This window comes from Neovison vison, chromosome 2 (assembly GCF_020171115.1).
Source record: "Neovison vison isolate M4711 chromosome 2, ASM_NN_V1, whole genome shotgun sequence".
Classification (NCBI taxonomy): Eukaryota; Metazoa; Chordata; class Mammalia; order Carnivora; family Mustelidae; genus Neogale; species Neogale vison.
In genome coordinates this window covers 1265674-1278089 of record NC_058092.1, presented here as the reverse complement: position 1 = coordinate 1278089, position 12416 = coordinate 1265674, and the positions used below count along the sequence as shown (strand labels likewise).

The following is a 12416-nucleotide window of genomic DNA, read 5'->3' as shown; positions in this document are numbered from 1 at the left end:
ACCCCAGGGGCCAGAGGCCAAGTGACCTCCCAGGGCCCTGTGGTGCGGCAGGCCTGGAGCCCCCAGTTCCCAGATGCAGGCCCCCCATTCCCGAGGAACACAGGCGTGGGTGTGTCACCGGTGACAGAAGGGAAAGGGGGGCACCGGGGGTCAGAGCCCAGAGTCCAGAGGCCTGGGTGGGGGCTCAAACGGCCTTCCTGGTGGACAGCTTTTGTCCCAGATATATGTTCTAGAAAGCTTCGGGTGAAGGACCGGGAATAATGAGTCAGAACTGCCCATCCCAGACAGGACCTCGCTCTCACCTCTACCCTGCCCCCATGCACACCAGCCACCGTGACAAGAGAACCCACAGCCTCGTCCCAGGGCTGCTCACAGCGGCTGGGCTGAGGAGGTTAGGGTTAGGGTTAGGGTTAGGGGATAGGGATAGGGTTGGGGTAAGGGCTAGGCTTAGGGATAGGGTTAGGGTTAGGGTTAGGGTTGGGAGTTGGCCTGGACATCAGGAACCGTGAGGCTGGTGCAAGTCTCTCCTGTCCAGCCCCAGAGCTTTTCTAGCAGTGCGGCCACAAGAACAGAACCCATTAATTGTACATGTTAGGGGACGTGTTCTGGGAGAACTGAACTGTCCCAGCTGTAGCCCTCTCTGATGTCCTGGGCTTGAGGCCGCCTTGCATGGCGAGGTACGGCCGGATGCCGGCCCGGGACTTTCGGGCTGTTGCTGCAAACACCACGCTGACCAGCCTGGGTCTCTCAGCTGTCCCTGCTGATCCAGCCGCCCAGCTTTGAGTCCAGCCCAGTGGCCGAGAACTATTTTCCTTAACCTGGAGTCTGACTCCCTCCCACTCTCTGCCCAAAATGAGGTCCCTGAGGGTTTCAGGAAGTTTCAAGTCTGCAAGTTGATCCTCAAGGTGGTCTCCCACCGGCCCTGAGGTGGGAGCCACAAGCTGTTTGAGCCAAAGGAGCGCTCTTTCCCCCAGAAAGAGGGGGCCCAGGGACACTGGCCTTCCCCTCTCCCACTGCAGAGTTCCAGCGTCCTGCCCACCACAGAAAGCAACAGCCAGCTCCTGCCTGGTCCGAGGTCAAGGGGGCCCCCATCCCTGAGCCTCTGGTCACTGCGCCCCCCATCTACAGGGCTATGCCCAGGGAGCCCTCAGCCTCTTCGGATGGGCAGGGGGGCATAGAGTCAGGAGAAAGGGGTGCGCGCCCTCGGACACCCAGGGCATCCAGGCATCTGCTGGACAAATGGGCGAATGGCGGCAGCGGCAGGCCTGGAGCTCAGGGGTACAAGCTAACCAGACCCATGGCGGGAACAGGAGGGATGACTAGAGCATGGAACCCGGTTCCACGAGGAGCTCCACGCTAAAGGTGCTGTGGTGAGGCACAGGCTCCCTTCAGGAAGCTCAGGGGGTCTGTGGTCAGGGCTGAGCTGCTCAGAGACCCACAGGGGAGAAACCGTGGAACTTCCCCAGGGTCCCTCAGGGTCTCCATGGACCTCGAAGAGGCTGGCATGGCCCGTGATGGGAACCGAAGCAGGTCCACGGACTGGAACCCTGAATGCCAGGCTGGCACGGCCCGTGATGGGAACCGAAGCAGGTCCACGGACTGGAACCCTGAATGCCAGGCTGGCACGGCCCGTGATGGGAACCGAAGCAGGTCCACGGACTGGAACCCTGAATGCCAGGCTGGCACGGCCCGTGATGGGAACCGAAGCAGGTCCACGGACTGGAACCCTGAATGCCAGGCTAGCACCCATCCTCACACACTGAAGGGTTCTCAGCCACACTCAGCCAGTTCAAGGGCCCTGGGAGCCCAAGGGGAGGCCATGTAGGCTTGGACCCTGCGCCTGCTGCCCAGGCCCTCACCTTCTGCTCCACCTCCAGGAAGCGCTGGAGGTCAGTGACGTCCAGGTGGTCCTTGTGGTCGCTGTAGGTCAGCATGAGCAGGTAGAGGTCCCGGCGGGTGGACATCATCTTATAGAAGGCACAGAACTCCTCAAAGCCCAGCGTCCCCTGGTGGTCATCTGTGTCTGCTTCCTGCAAGCCAGAAATCTGTGTCCCGCAGTGTCCCAGCCTGAGAGCTGCCTGGGATCCTTGCAGCAGAGAATTCACTGGGCTCCCCCGCCCCGACTCTCCCACCAAGAAGCCACTGAGTGACCCTTTAACACAGATCTGACCCTTCCCTCCCCTAGTCCCAGATCTTCAAGGTCAACTTACACCTAAACCTGGCTCAGTCACCCCACACTGAGAACCAACACCCCACACTGGAATCCAAACTCCACTCTGGGGTCAGCGCCCCATCTGGGGGTCAGCGCCCCACGTTAGACCTGACACCTCCCTGTGGCAGCTAACAGGCCGCTCTGGAGTTAATGCCCACCCCAGGCTCTGAGCCTGTGATGGTACCAGGGTGCCCAGTGGCTAGAAGAGCTCAGGGCCGCAGGGTGTACCGAGTGCCCTGCCTTCAGTCTGCACAGCAGGGAGAGAGCACCTTGCTGCTGTCCCCCTCTTGCCGGAAGGGCGGCTCTCACAACACCAGCAGGAGCCCACTGGATGCCAGTGAGACCACAGACTCCTTCATGAACCCACCCCTCAGGGAGCAACCCCTGAAGCGTCAGACCCTGGGAACACCAAACGCCAGAGCCAGGACAGACCCAGAGGACAAGGGACCGGGCAACGGCAGGCTGGGCTGCCCAGAGGAGCCTGAGGTGCCCCGGGGCCATGGCGATCCCTGGGAATGGATCCGAAAGGCCCCGCAGCAGGTGCTTCTCCAGCCCGCCGTGCTCTGGGTGTGAGCAGGAACCCCTGGAGGCTGAGGGCACAGCGGGGACGGACATGGGGTCAGCACCACGGACAGCAGTGCTCCCGGCCCTGCCTCCTGTCTGGACAGTCTTTCCTGTTGACAGACACAACCTGGGGTGACGGGGGTGGGGTGTGGGCGGCAGGTCCCTGAGGTCCTCTCTGAACCGGGAGCGTCACCAGGGAACCAGGGACCACAGACACCCCCAGGTCCCCATGCCCAGGGAGAGTACTCCTCTTGGGGGGGGCAGATCTCTAACGCCTGCTCCTCCTGTGCGCTGGGATGGGCACACAGCAGGGCCCCTGAGCCTCAGCCCAGGACGCCAGCACCCATGCCACGGCTGGGACAGGACCAAAGACCATGTGTGTCTGCAGTTGTGTTGGAGGGCAGCCCGGGTCTGAGAGCGGGCAGGACGGCCAGGTGGGCAGCCGTCCCGGGCTGTGGGGGGAGCTGCGCAGGGACGCCCATCGCACTGTCCAGTCCACGGGGTGATGTGCCCTCCCACCCGGTTCTGTGCTGGGCTGTACCGCCAGGAGTCCAGGCTGGGGAGGCTGCCTGCCCTCCGTCCCGCGGCGAGCCCTCGGGCCGAGTGAAAACACGTTCCGAGGAGGAGACTCAAAGCGCAGCCCCTCAGCCCCAGTCCCTCGGCCGCTCCTTCCGCCCACAGTCACCGGCCGGCCAAGGCCCACTCCGGCTGGAGCCACTCTGCTGGGCACCCGAGGGCCACGCGGGGCCTAGCCACACTGCTGTTACCTCAGACTTCACGAAACTATGTTCAAGGCGCCCTTTGCCCTATACGGATCTCTCCTTTGATCAGGCACTTCGAGGTATTGGAAATAATCTTGAAATTTCTTGGCAACCAAATTGACTCTAGTGATCAGAGCTGCTTGGCCCGGTGGGAAGTCAGTGCTCCTGTCCTGGGCTCCAGAGCACTGGGAAGGAGGCCGTGAAGATGGCCAGGGGCCGGGGACTTGGGGACTACCGTGGACATGGTGGAGGGGCACAGGCTCTGGGGTCCACAGCCCTAGGCCAGCGTCCACCCCACACCCTTGCTGCGCCCTTCTCTCTGGAGCCAGCCACCACACACACACACACACACACACACACACACAAACACACACACCTATAGGCTCCAGGCTGCAGGGTCTCCCACTACTCTGGGCGTCCTCGAGGGGATCTGGTCAGAGCCTGGACTCAGCCAAGCCAGGGACGGGTCAGAGGGCTCTGCGGGGAGTCCCTGTGTTGAAGCCTGCCTGAGAGGCCCCATGTCCCTACAGGACCGGGTGGGCATGGGCTCCCCAGGGCTCCCAGCCTGGGCACATCTTCAAGCCAGGACTTTGTGCGTGACCTTCAGGTCCTGGGAGCCTGCACACACTCGTGCCCCATTCTGGGAGGGGACGCTGCTCTCCTTGCGCCTCAGAGGACAGGCTGGACCCCAAGGTCTAAGCCAGCCTGTTGCCCAGCCCCTGACAGCCTCACTGTTCTGGAACAGCCTCTTGCCCCAGAGCGGTCCCCAGAAGCAGCGTCAGCAGGGTACAGGTGGGGAGCTGATCTGCAGGCCTGAGCCATCTGCTAGCTCCTCACTGCCCAGGCAGGCTCTGTCCCCTTGGGGGCTCCCAGGGGGGCCCTGGGAGTCCCCTAGTCCTTGGCCGGCAGCCCAAGGGCATGCCACTCGCCCCTTCCTTCGCGTTCACCTCGCTCCGCCCAGCGCCAGCATCTGTCTGTCGTGAGAGCCCAGGGGAAGCCCAGAGACTGTGCCCGATGCAGCGGTTGGCTCTGTGTGCACGAGAGATACAGAGCCAGAGGGACCGAGAGACGGAGAATCATCTTTCCAGGCTGCATCCTAGGAGCTGGGCTTGCCTGCCCTTCAACCCCACAAAGCAGGGACCCACTGATGCCACCTTTCTCCACACCATACCAGCCGGGGATCGGAAGGAGAGAAACTAACTACGGATAGTAAAGCCTGCATCTCCGCCGACGGATGCATTCTCCGAACTCCTAACGCGGGGCCCACTGAACCAGGAGGCGGCCCTGAGCGGGGCCCCAGAGCTGCTGCCCACAGGACAGGCCAGTGCTGGGCACTCTGGGGGAGGACGAGGAAAGGGGTGCCACCTGCTTTGGGTGGCTTCCCTTGGGGACCTGACTGGGCCTGAATGCCCCCTAGCGAGGGAGGGCCCCCAGGAGCCGCTGCCACCATGCCCCGGGCTTGAGCCACCTCCGCTCCGCCAACGCAAGCTGTCCCCACCCCGTCCCCCACAGGCCCCGCGGGGACTTCCTGCAGCTCCAGCGGGACGGCTCCCCAGGGACGCACCTGCACCGGCCGCACCTCACCTTGAACATCTGCTTCACCTTCTGCCGTGGCAGGTTCACGTTCAGCTTGTGCAGCAGCTGCAGGACCTCGCCGATGCTCAGGCTCCCGTCCCCGTTCTTGTCGGCCTCGTCAAACGTCTGCTTCAGCCACTTCAGGGCCGAGTTAGGGAGCAACACCGTCCAGCAGGGCCAGCCGCGCCCCCGCCCCCGCCACGGGCTGGGAGGAGTGGAGGACCCCAGCCCCAATGCCCCTCCCCTGCTCCCCTTCCCCAGATGTGTGACCTCCCCCAGGAGGCTAACCCTTCCCTGACGCCTGCCCCCTAGACCAAGGATATTGGTCCCTGGTACGCTGGCGGCGGGCCAGGCTGTCCTCGTCACTGATGCCGGCCATGAGGTAGCGCAGGCCGGTGACCCAGGTGCGTGCCTCGTCCCCGCTGGGCGACACCAGGTCCAGGGACTCTCGGTGGCTGCCGTGATAGATGCTGAAGCAGCAGTTGGGGTCGAAAACCCCATCAGGGTAGCGCTGGAAGACCTCAGACTGCCGCCCCTCACTCACCTCCTGGATGGAGTCGATGGAGACTGCGGGGGCAGGGGCACCGGTCACAGCCCGCCCAGCACTCGGGGCCCCCACCTGCTGCACTGGCTCAGCACAAGGGGCAGGAGAGGCGAGGCTGGGGACAGCCGGGGAAGGGACATTTCAAGGGACCCTCGAAAATACAGATGGGCTCAGGCTGGGGAGTTCATCCCTCCCCGCTCTGCTCTGACCATAAGGTCTGCTCCCCACTTCCTTCGGTTGTGAAAGAGGTTCACACACTCCCCCGGAGGGAGGGGGCTGCCTCCCTCGCATTAGTAATCCCAGGCATGTGGCCTCTGCCCCAAGCCCAAGGCTGCAGAGCAAGGGAGCCCAGACAAGCCCCTTCTTCTGTCCAACTCCAGCCAGCTCGTGTCCCTGCCCGGATGCCAGCCTGATGCAGGGCTGCCCCCCTGGTGAGCGCTGGCCCCGCAGGTGGCAGGACCAGGGGTACAGCGGGGTCCCGCTCTGTGTGCCCCAGCCCAGGTGCCTTCAAAGATATCCTTACTGGACGCAGCCCCCGGAGCTCCAGAGCCTCCATGCAAGACCTGAAGAACGCTGAGCCGATGCCCAGCCGCTGAGCTCAAGAAGGCGTCTCTAGGCTCAGTTCCCGCACGTGGGGCAGGGCCCCTCACGGCGCATGTGCAGGGCACAGGCAGCCAGGGTCCCCTCCGGGAGCCAGGCACCAGGGACCAGTCCCCCAGCTCTGTGCCCTCCATCCAGCTCTCACTGCCTCCCGTTACTGCCAGCCATTTCTGGCTCTGCCCAGCGGGCGCTATGCCCTTCTGGGGCGGGGGGCGTTATCCTGCCCAGGGCAAGGACGGTGGGGCAGCCCCATCGGTGCAGTGAGGGGTGGGCCCCTCTGTCTTCTGCTCCCACTCCCTGAGCTCCCAGGTGGGCCGAGCCCACCTACCTGGGGGAGCTGCCTACTTCCCTTCTCCAGCTCCCTCGGTGCATACCTGTGCCTGGCAGGGGTGGGGGGTTCTGAGCCCCTGGACTGGGAGGGTGACAGACAGACAGCTGCCCCCCATTCCTCCCTCCTGGAGACCTTCCAAGGCCAGAGACAGCTCTAAACAGTGCACTCGGCCTCCCCTTCAATCCTGGGCAGTCTCTGCCCTGTCACCCCTGCCCTCGAAGGACCTCTGTGACCCCATCTACTGGTCCCTTCTCTCTCCATCCTCTGTGTTTTCTTCTGTCTCAGCTGGACACGAAGATGCTCTATTGTGAGCTGACTACCCACCTCGCACTCGGACCCAGTGCAGGGAACAGTGCCGTGTGCAAGGAGGAGCCGCAGGTGAGAACCGCATCTCCACCCCTCCGGGCCCAGAGGGCAGTGCCAGCCCTCCCCTCCAGGATGCCCTCCAGGGGCCTCCACAGCCCGGCTCTCTCCCAGGCCCCACGGCAGTGACAGTGCCCTTGGCAACTGCTGGGCTGAGGCCTGGCCCTGGCTCCTCTGGGTCTTTCCTGGCCTGTGCGGGCTCTAACGTGTCCCTTCCTGCCTCTCAGCCTGGCTCCTGCCATGCCATGCTCAGAGATCAACTATGCCCTCCCCTCCCTTGCACAAACCCTCCCAGCTCAGGACCCCTCCTGGCCTCAGGCTGCTTGAGCTAACCCCGGGCACAGATGCCCGGTCCTTGGTGTGCCCAGCTGGGGGCTCTCTCTCTGTATTTCTGGGAGGTCTTGTCCCTCAGCTCCACGGACGCTCCTTTGGCCCCTCAGCCCATCCCAGATCCCACCCAGGAAAGGGAAGCTGGTCCCCAGAGTCCTCGAGGGCTCTGCCAGGCAGGAACAAGGCCAGGGCCCTGAAGGGCACTGGGCTTCAACCCCTCCCCACCTGGCATCCAAGGTCCCCTCAAAGTTCCAAGTCCACTGGACCCATGTGCCAGACCCTGAGCCCCCGACTTTGCTGCCCTCCCAGCTGCCCGCAGCTGCCCTCCACCCCGCGCCCCTCCCCCCAGAGCCGCCGCTCACTCTTGGCCTTCTCATTTTTGCGCGACGGCCGCCAGCGGACGCAGGAGCGATGCTCGTCCAGGAAGTAGAAGCGGACCAGGCCCTTGGAGCTGCCGCGGAGCTTGACCATCTGGGTTCCCGCCTGCATGGCGCTCATGCATCTTTCCACTGGACGTCCGCGGACGTGGCAGACAAACAGACGACACAGACAGACGGATGTGGCAGACAGACGGAGGACGCAGAGATAGACGGGGCACTGTGAGTGCTGGGCCCCCCACGAGTTTTGGGGGTGCAGAGACCACCCACACGCCCACCTCCGGGCCCACGGAACCCACCCGAGAGACTGGGGCTGCCCAGCCTGGCGGCCGCCACCTCCCCCCATGAGCCTGGGCCAGGTGCGGTCCCAGGCGGGGCCGAGGTCCGCCACGGCTTTGCTTTCCTTTGCTCTGGCCATTTGCCCACCCTCTGCCAGCCCCAGCGACATCACAACCTGCCCCAAAGTCAAAGACGCCCTCTCCAGGGCTGCTACACAGTGTGGCCTCTGTGCCGGGCACAGGGAGATCCCTGGCGGGCAGCTGGGTTTCTCCTGAGAGCCTGTACCCCCTTCCTGTGGCCTTCAGGAAAGCTGCCCTCCTCCAGGAGGCAGGGGTGACTCGGCGCAGTCAAACCCTGGGGGCCCAGAGGGGCCCCTGTGAGGCCGTGTCTTGCACTGGGGGCAGGGAGACAGCTCCAGAACGCAAACCCATCCCCCAGCGCCCCTCCCCTCTTCCCCCTCCTCTGTCTGCCTGGCCTCCTGTCTGCAGCCTGGGTCCCCGGGGTCGGGTGTCTCCGGGCCAGGCCAGCAGCCCCCTGGGGCTGGAGAGAGGCCCAGGGATGGGGTCATTTGTTGCCCCCAGCCCCCAGCCCCTGGCCCCCTCACACCTACTGACAGAAAGCCAGGCCTCGGAAGCTGCCATCTGTTGAAGCACCAAGGAATTACCCACCCCCCCGAGACCCACCGAGTGAGGGACCATCGGCGGGCGTGTTGTGGAGGCACCGCCCGCCAGGGAGCCAAGTCGGGCAGGACCCCCTGGAGGAAGGCAGTCCCTGACCCTGCACTGCAGGGTGGTGGGACACAGCCCACGGGGAGGCCGAGCTCCATGGGGGACGAGGGGGGTGGGGACACAGGTGGTGCTGGTAAGTGGGCAGCGGAGTGGGGAGAAGAGGCAGGGCGGGGGGCCCAGAGGCCCAGAACAGGTTCTAGAAGGCAGCCCCTGGACCAGGCCCCATCCTTCGGCCGGAGCAGACACCCGGGGGGCACAGAGCCCAGATGGGGCCATCCACGGGCCAGCCCTGTCAAAACAGATACGCAATCTTCCTGTCACAGCCGGGCAGGCCTCAACTCAGCGCACACGGCTGAGTCTCACGTCGCTAAGGGGTGTCCCGGCCCCGCCGACGGCTTGTGTCCTGCACATGGGGCTTCTACCCCACTGGGGCTGACGGTGCACGGCCCCCAAGTGCCAGGGAGTCCCCCCCCTCCAGCAAAAGCTGCAGAGCCACCTGAGTGCCCAGCCAGGGTCCTGCCCGCAGCCCTCCCTGCCCTGACCCCTTATCCTCCCCACTGCCTACTTGGCCCGCAGCCTCTAGGCCCCGGGGCAGGGGGAGGGTGGTTGGGGCGGGCAGACCGGGGCGCTGCGGGCGTCTCCCAGAGGGAGACCCGAGGGGCAGGAGGCTACAGTTCACACCCCCGGGAGCGGCCCCCACCCTCCTGACCCCGTGGGCTGGGGGACTGGTTGGGGCTCGCTGGGCAAGCAGGGCTGCCCCCTTACCTAGTGGGCCAAGCTGCCACGGTGGGGACACAGTCACACTCGCTCCGACCCAGAGGAGGGCCTCCGCCAGGCAGGCCACCGCTCCCCCGGGGCCGGCTGGGGTCAGACGGCCCGGGGACCGACATGCCAAGACAACAGCCAGCGTGGCTCCTGGAGGCCCGAGACGGCCCGCGCACCCCGCACCTCAGCAGCAGGTCAGGGAACGGCAGGGGTCACGGAAGCCCCACAGGTTCGCTCCTCTCTTCTGCCTCCTCCTCCTGACAGCCCTTCCTTCAAGGCCCCCTGGGGCTGCTCTCGGACACCTCTGGCATTGGTCCAGCTGTCCCCCACAGTCCAACGGGGCCCCTAGGCCAGCCTGCCCACCCCGTGGGGCCACAAAAGGATCCCCAGAGAAGCAGCGCCTGGAGTCTGAGGGCAGGGGAGCCGCTGCACCTCCGCCCACCCCGCCGAGCCTCCGCCCAACCCCCTGTGCTAATCCAGCCCGGGTCCGGCCCCGCTGGCCGGAGGATTTAGGCCAAGGGAACTCCCAGCTGGAGACCAGGAGGGCACTAGGCAGCTGGCAGTGTCGAGGAGGGCCCAGGCCACCAGCCCCCATGTCCTGGCCAAGCAGTGACAGCCAAGACAGAGGTGGTCACCCTGGGGACCCGAAGAACACGGCTGTCAGGCCTGGGGTGACCGTACTCGTGGGACCACCCACGAAGCTCACCGTCCACCCCATGCTGTCCCCGCCCCGTTCCGGCCTGAGCCCCAGGAGAGGACCCTACTCCCCACCCCACACGCCTTGCACTTGCCAGAGACTCTGAGGGGTGCCCACAGTCCCCAGGGGGAGGGGGTAAAGTGGGACAGGAGAAGCAACATCCGGTCCCCCGGCCCCCAGCCCTCTGTGGACTGATCCGGACCTGGGCATGAAGGGAGGGTCGGAGTCTGCGGGCCTGGATCTAGCGCTCCCACGCCCGCGCCCTCACCCAGCTCCAGGCCCCTGGGTGTGCAGCCTCAGGTCCCAAGGACCGGCCCCAAGGCCTGACCCCTCTGGGCTGCGGCAGCCCACTGCCCCTCGCTCGTTCAGCACTGAGTCCACCCAGACGCTGGGCTGCTCTGGGCCTCCTCACGCAGACCCGGCCTTGGGGAGAAGGACCCAGCCCAGGGAAGACCTGCCCGCCCATCTGCCGGCCGGACATAAGGCCCAGACTGGGGCGGCCCCCCTGCCACCTGCTTGTCACTGCCCCTCCGTCAGCTGTCCCTCCCCGACACGGGCCGCTCCCTCCTGCCTCAGAGCCTGCAGCTCTTCAAACCCAGGCTACCCCTGCTCCTCCCCGATGCCTGGCCCCACCCTGGGGGGGTCCCACCTCCTCACCCCCGCCCCCCGGGCCCCTGACCAGCCACACCTGTCATCCCAGCTCATGCCCTGCACTCCCAGCCGCCAGCGGATCAGTGGTCTTTTGCCATCAGCCGGGGGAGCTCAGGTACCTTGATCTGCCCGTGTAGGGGTGCACTTGGGGGCACAGGTTGAGTGGGTCCAGCCCCTGCACCCCAGACACCCTAAGTCCTCCTCAGCACCCCCAAGGGCATGGTCCTCCGCTGCCCAACCAGAGGAAGGTCCCGCTAACCCAGCCTGGCACCCGGAGGCCCCGGTCACCCCACCCCCACTCTGAGAGTCCGTGAGGCGATGGATGCAGAGCCGGGGTCCTCCGGGGCCATAGGACACCGTGGGGGAGCTCCCGGTTCTGGGGGTGCCCGTTACCCCACAGTGAAGCTGAGCACGCTGGATACGTGCAAAGGCCAGGCCCCAGGTGACTGCCAGGCTGGGCTTGAACCCAAGACAGGCCCCGAACCGTGATGGCCCCATCCCCTAATCAGGAGCAAGATCCCTCCTTTCCCACCCTCCCCACAACAAGAGCTGAGCACTTGCTCTCAAAGGGAAGGGACAGCAGCACCCAGGAGAACCAAGCACAGGACGGGGGGGGGCACACCAACCCCCAAGTCTACATATGGCCCCTGAGCCAGTCCCCACCTGCTCCTTCAGGGTCCCCTGAGAAAACCCCTGGGAACAGACAAAGAAGACCTCCCCTTACTCTTCTCTCAATGGGGCCATAGAGACAGGGTGTCCCTAGTCTCCCACACCTAGGCCCACACCCAGGGGTACAAGAGCCCAGCCCACCCCGACAGGGAGGCCACAGCGGGGCCCAAGATGGACTCCCTCTTCACCCAGCACCTGGCCTGGCTCCCACCCCGCCTGCCCCTGCGAGCACCAGCTGCCCCAAGCACCCTGACCCCAGCCTCGGTCCATGCCGGGCTCAGTCCTTGTCGCCAGCCCCCGCAGGGCCAGCAGGTGTGGCCTCTGGGCCCTCGAGCCAGCACACACCTGTCTGACAGGCACAAGCCGGGCAGAGGGGGCAGCTGGGGGCCAGCAGCCCTGGCCAGGAAGGGACAGCAGGGCTCCCTCATGCCCTTTCCTCCTCAGGCGCGCCCCACACACCTCTGCATGGGTTCTCGGTCCTGGAAGCTCAGCCGTTCCCTCTGGGACCCTCACGGCTGCCTGATAAGACCACACACGCTGGTCTGCATGCCCTCAACCCCCCAGGGCCCTCTGGGGCAGGACCACCCTGTCCTGTCTTGCTCTGTCCCTGTGTCACTTGGGTCAGGCCCCAATCAGACCCTCAAAAGTGGGCAGCTGGGCCCCCAGTGCCAAGAACCCCAAGCCAGCCCCGGGGGTGGTGACAGGAGCCAGCACCTGGCACGGCCATGTAGCCGTCTCGGGCTTGGCCACCACCGGGCAGAGCTGGCCCCTGCAGCGGTGGTCCTCGTGGAGGCTGGTGCGGGGTGTGCCCAGCCCAGATGGAGGCACAGGCAGGGACCCCTCCCCAGGGGCCTCCAGGCCACAGTGATACTCTAGGCCACAGGGACCTGTGGCTGAACCGCTGACCCGGACGCCCACCCTGGGCAGTCGCCGGGAAGCGGACTCTGAGGGCGGCCCCTGTCTCCATGCC

At 65.7% G+C, this 12416-nt stretch overlaps 1 protein-coding gene across 4 annotated transcripts in view; it reads right to left on the bottom strand.

Annotated features, from left to right (window-relative positions):
- The window catches only part of PLCH2 (phospholipase C eta 2), a 64725-nt gene that overhangs the window by 15869 nt on the left and 36440 nt on the right, over positions 1 to 12416 (bottom strand). For all 4 annotated transcript variants that reach the window (XM_044236965.1, XM_044236966.1, XM_044236967.1 and 1 more), the window contains exons 3-6: positions 7643 to 7789; positions 5436 to 5679; positions 5122 to 5251; positions 1860 to 2030 (exon numbers count right to left, since the gene is read on the bottom strand). In XM_044236965.1, the coding sequence (XP_044092900.1) occupies positions 1860 to 2030; positions 5122 to 5251; positions 5436 to 5679; positions 7643 to 7789 (692 nt within the window). The remainder of the gene's footprint in view (positions 1 to 1859; positions 2031 to 5121; positions 5252 to 5435; positions 5680 to 7642; positions 7790 to 12416) is intronic.